Source organism: Acyrthosiphon pisum, unplaced genomic scaffold, assembly GCF_005508785.2.
Source record: "Acyrthosiphon pisum isolate AL4f unplaced genomic scaffold, pea_aphid_22Mar2018_4r6ur Scaffold_10745;HRSCAF=11352, whole genome shotgun sequence".
Lineage (NCBI taxonomy): Eukaryota > Metazoa > Arthropoda > Insecta > Hemiptera > Aphididae > Acyrthosiphon > Acyrthosiphon pisum.
In genome coordinates, this window is record NW_021759051.1 from 1 (window position 1) to 5729 (window position 5729).

General features: G+C 28.3%; 1 protein-coding gene across 1 annotated transcript; it reads right to left on the bottom strand.

Annotated features, from left to right (window-relative positions):
* Positions 1 to 493: 493 nt before the first annotated feature.
* On the bottom strand, positions 494 to 4324 carry LOC100573000 (protein IMPACT homolog). Its single transcript, XM_003248759.4, has 4 exons — positions 3795 to 4324; positions 3180 to 3494; positions 2841 to 3121; positions 494 to 682 (listed from the first exon to the last, which is right to left on the bottom strand). The coding sequence occupies exons 2-4, from the start codon at positions 3414 to 3416 to the stop codon at positions 535 to 537; spliced, it is 666 nt and encodes a 221-aa protein (XP_003248807.2). The 5' UTR covers positions 3417 to 3494; positions 3795 to 4324; the 3' UTR covers positions 494 to 534.
* Between the last annotated feature and the right edge of the window lie 1405 nt (positions 4325 to 5729).

Here is a 5729-nt window from a genome sequence, read left to right on the forward strand (position 1 = left end):
TATCAATCAGTACGTTGGACAAAAAATACGTCTAAATTCTTATATTGCGCGTGTGTTAGACAAAGACAGGAAATCACCGCCACCAATCCCCTTAATGTTTATATTATTAAATTAATACATATTTTAACTTATTTAAAATAATTATTGTTCTCAAATAAATTAGTTTTAATTTGTATGCATTTAATTTTTATAAAAATGAGTAGGTAGTCAGTGATAAGTACCTAGAAATGTTATTTAAATTTTAGTATTAACTAAATTAACTTCATTTTTTAATCCTTTATACCAATTTTTTTATAAAACTAATATGTTTAATCAAAAAAATAATATGAATTGTTCTATACTTCTACACAATAACACAACAATTTAATATATTCATAAGTATCACGAAAAAAATTTCAAAATATTAGGTATATGGTATTAATAATTATTATTGTTATTAACATAAAATTATTTACTTTTTCATTAATTTAACTATAAATTACCAAAAAGACTTGACCACTCTATGGCACCGAAAAAAATATGTACAACCTATGTTTATTTAGAATACATTTTACCTTCGAAGTTTATGTAGTTTGTAAATGATAAGTAGTTGAACAAGGTAGGTTTTGGAGTGTTGGTCTCTCGAAATTTATTTTCAACTAACTCTTCTGTTGATGGTTCAATATCAACATCTTCTTTGTTCCTAAAAAAGAATATTTTATCATAAGATAATTTAAAAAACGCATTATACTATAATTAATATTAATATTAATCAATAAATATACCTATATACATATAGATAGATATAATTATCACTTATTTTTATTATCCAATATTTAAAATATATTCTACCCTACATTTTTTTATTTTTGTTCTTACAACTTAAATCTAATAATTTATAATATTGAACTAAGTTAAAATAAAAATACTTATTACTTAATAATTATACTCTTTATATATATTTTTATTATGTTGAAAGACAAATTTGACAAGAAACCAATAAATCATATGGATACATAAAATATTATCTATGTGGCTATGTAAGAGATATTTATGAGATAAATAAGTTCATAACTGAAATATAATTTTACAAAAATAACATACGTTAAACTTTTTTAAACACAAATTATATGTTTTACCAAACATATTTTTGATTAATTAAAAATAATATTTTATGTAGAAAAATGTTCAAACATTGATAAAAAAATTGTTCATCAATCAATAAGTTATAAATTAGGTTTCAGATTGGTGTCTATGTTTCAGTAATAATAATCTTGATAGTTGGGATTCCTTATGCCATTTATATAGCCTAAAAACTTTCATAAAACAACAAATACTAAAAAATAATTGTTTTTATTACATGAGATATACTAAGAAGAGGTATTCACATAATTTATTAAAACAAACAAAATGCTTGATTTTCCACTTAAGTATTTATATCATATTCAATTTCACTAAATAGAAAAATATGTAATATAATATTTTTAATTATTACAACTATACTAGGTATATACTTAGTAAATATACTTTGTATATTTATACTTTTTTGGGCATTTTTGATACATTTTTTTCAAAATGTATACCTACTAAATAAACGTTGGTATTTGAAATGTTAGTTTTTATTTGAAATCTTGAAAAAAGTTAGTCCAATGCAACTCCAATGATATAGGCAAAAAAAATCATTTTATAACTATTATTTAATTTATTTTTTATAAATTATCGTAACCCTTTGAGGGCAACCTTGGTATACGTAATGCAAATCAGGGAGCAGCTTAGGAATGAAAAATTAAAAAAAAAATTATGAGCAAAGACGTATATGTACGTCTTATATTAATAGAATTGATAAATGAAAATAAATCGATTGATTGAAATTAAATTTTACAGATTGTAGCACATATTTTATATAAGATATTTTACGGTAATACTTTTTTTAAAAAAAATAATTTAATAAACTAATAAATAATTTTAATACTTTTTTTGTAATAAATATTTTTTTTTTAAACCGACAGCTTTATTGCTTTTTTTTAGTGCCTTTCCTTAGTTTTTTTTTTGTTTATAATCCGTACTCTAATGATAACATTATAATTAGTTTAAACAGCACTAATACAAATGCCAATGAAAAAAAAATATATTATAAATGAAGATTTTGTTGATTTTGTTCAACATCCTTCTATAAAACATATTATAATATTTAAAAACTATCAAGAAAAATAAATTTCAACAGTGTAAGAAAACCCTTAGGGTGGGTTGCATAAACGTCTTGTAGCAACTTATCAAACCATTATCGCAAGTCGCAACTGTTAACAGTTCCGTAAATAAAACTGGTATTGCTTAAACGCCTGATTAGTGTTAATAGTTCTGTAAACAATCGATTACCAGACCTATAAACTACAAATCGGATTTTAGTTCAGTAACTTACAGATCAATGAAATATCATTGATGTTATCATAGTTATTGGTGATTTAATTTATTTGGTAATCAAGGTTATCAATAATTTATTATTTCTTCATGCAATACTAGCATAGCTTAACACAAACATTAACTTTATAGAATGAATAAATTACAGGGCCTGTAACAAATTTACAGACTGTTCTTTATGCAACCCGTCATTAGAAAGATAATTTACTTAACAGAGTTTGATAAAATATGAATTTTGTAAACAAAACTTTAGTTCATAAATATTTAATAGGTACTTAGAGATCTGTTCTGAAAACTTGAATATAAATATAATATTTTTGTTTCAATTAGTAGATAAATGTATTGTCAGAAGATTAACTTTCAGTAGGTATTGAATAAATAAACTACATGTTTAGAACAATAAAATAAATAAATTTTATAGTTAACAATTATAGGATACTTACTCGGGACTATTAGTTTTAATGAAGCGGTTGAACAATGACGCATTTTCTTCACTAGTATCCATACGTTTTAGTTTATATTCACGTTCATATGATTTTTCTACTGTAAATAGTTCGTTTATTGTGCCTGTTTGTTCTGCATGGATACGTTGAAAACCTCGAATAATCTCCACTCGGAGTATCCCGTCTCTAGGCCATACATCTTTAACATGGTCTAAACAATTGGCGGGCATTCGAGAGAAATTCATGTGGACATAAACAAGCACAAAAAATGATAAGACAGCCTAAAATCAAAAAACACAAATTGTAAACACTGTCCATTGGTATAGAGCAAAAAATTACCTTTAATAAAAATACAAATTCTATAAGCCTCCTCAGAGATCTTGGGAATATTCTTGCATACCCCAAGGTGGCCTTATAGAACAGGGCATAGAACAGGCGGTCTCGTACATTGAATGCCTGGTTGTTGTTGTTATTATTGTTATTGTTGTTGTTGTTATTCCCCCCTGCTGTCCTCATGTCCAAGGCGTTTGGTGGCAAAACCACCAGTTCTTCATGATCGTGACCGTTGGTGGGCATGATGAAGTCGTCCGTTTAACTTGGCAATGGACGAAACGTCGGCAGGAAATGTCGACGAATGCTACACTGCATCGTCACCTGTTGGAGAGTAAAAACCAATAAATTCTATGCAAAGATAACTGAGTATAATTGAGAATTAGCCTGCATTCCAATTGTATGCCACCCGAAGCGACTGAACAAAATTGTAACATAACAGGAACCAGGGCTAAAATGTAAAACATCGCTCCTGTCGCCACGGACAAGCAAAATATGTTTAAAGAACTTAACACGCAAACTGGTACTACCGGATAACCCGACAAGTCGTGAAGGGGTCACGTACTAAAGTTGGCCCAACGGGTATTTTGATCGCTGTTAGCGGTTAAAAACATTCGTACTCACCCTATATCGACGGACCTGTGGGCCGAACCCAACGGCGATGTTATTATCGTCTAGATACCTATGGGTGTGATCCAGACGAGGATTTCGGAGAACGAGTGAATAGGCCGGGCGGCGGCACGTCCAGCTCGGAAAATTGGAATAATTTTACTGCGGTTTGCGATCAATCGGACCGATAGGCGATAAAAAGGAAACACGAATCCACTACGACGATCGAACGACGAACAGGTTCAACTTGAAAATTCGCAGTCGCGCTGGTAGTCGTCAGCTGCAGCTGTGCGCGAACTATTATAAATTATAATGTTGTTTTTATCATTTTTTTCCTTGTAACAATAATAATGATAAATAATTATTCTCTGATGGTTTGGGGGGGTTCAAAATGATAGCGCGCACGACGTGTCTTTTGACGTGGTCGAGATCTAGGGGATATTATTATTACTATTGAATGTGATAGGTACGCGTATTAATTATTATATTATTACTGCGGACTGCAATTTCGTGAGTAATGCATAATATTATTATTTAGTCTGAGACCCCGTAGTCGACAGGTTTATTCCAACGTTGCCCAACATGAACTGTCTGCGTTCTCTTGATGCTGATTGCTGATAATACAACGGTCCAGTGATAACGACGAACGGTTACATATAAATAGGTACCACGATTTAAGATATATCATAGGCAAATATAATATTATACATATTATCTTAAACCAGGTGCGGATCCAGAAGATTTTAACAGTGGGTGGGCAAGACGTGAGTGTCGCTCTGCTGTACAGTGGATCACAGCAGTGTTGTATACATGGGGGATATGGGGGTCATATCCCCACCCTGGAGACCTTATTTTGTACACAATATAAGTTTAACATGTATATAGTAGTATGAATACAATATATATATAATGTATAGTGAATGTGTATTAAAAATTGTGTAACCCCCCTTGAAAAAATCCTAGATACGCTACTGGATCACTGTAGTCTGTAATTGATAATGTTAAATTTGAATTCAATGATATAATATTGTATTGTGTATAAGAAAATCGATTCTGAGCGAAGACGGTCAGACTAAAATATTGCTAAGTATATTTGATGATATTACCTATTGTGAATAAAGTAATTTATTTACCTATTTACGTAAGCTTCGTTTAAAATTTTCAATCCTTAGGTATAAAAATTAAAAATGTTATACATTTTAACTATATGGAAATAAATTTTTAGATTTTGCCCAAATTCGAACTTAAATGTATTTTTAAAATTTTTCAACAACTATTAAAAAAATATATCAGGAGCCTTGTAATAAATTTTCACGGTTTTGGACCCAATAAATTAAATTTTATTGACAGTTATAGAAAAAAACTAAAACACTTTAAAATTTAAAATGTCCGTAAACAGCTCAAATCGAGTCAAAATATTTTGAAAATTTTTTAATTTCTGGGAATTGATAAGCTAAACATATGGTGTAAATTTCAAGTAGCTACACTAACAGCTATTCTTTTTTGAATTACGACAAAATAAAAAAATCACTACATGACAAATCTAGAGAATATCAAATGATGTATAAACTAAAAATTGAACTTCAAACGCTCATAAAAATTTAATTTGACTTTCCTGTAGATATTTTTTTTTGTTTAAGGTAGGCATACTTATAAGGAATCTTCTATTCAATTTTAAAATGTAAGATTCAAAAAGAAATTTTTTTTATGAATTTCTAACTCAACATAATTTTCACATTTTCGTAATTCTTACGTATTTTGTCAAAATTTTAACATAAAATGTTTATAAATAAAATTGTGACTATATATTTTTAATATTTTTTAACTGATATTTGAGCAATAAGCAATATATCAGAAGCCTTGTATTAAATTTTGACATTTTTTGGCCAAACAAATATATTTTAATGATATTTATATCTGTAGAAAAAAAACTAAAAAAAAATTTAATTT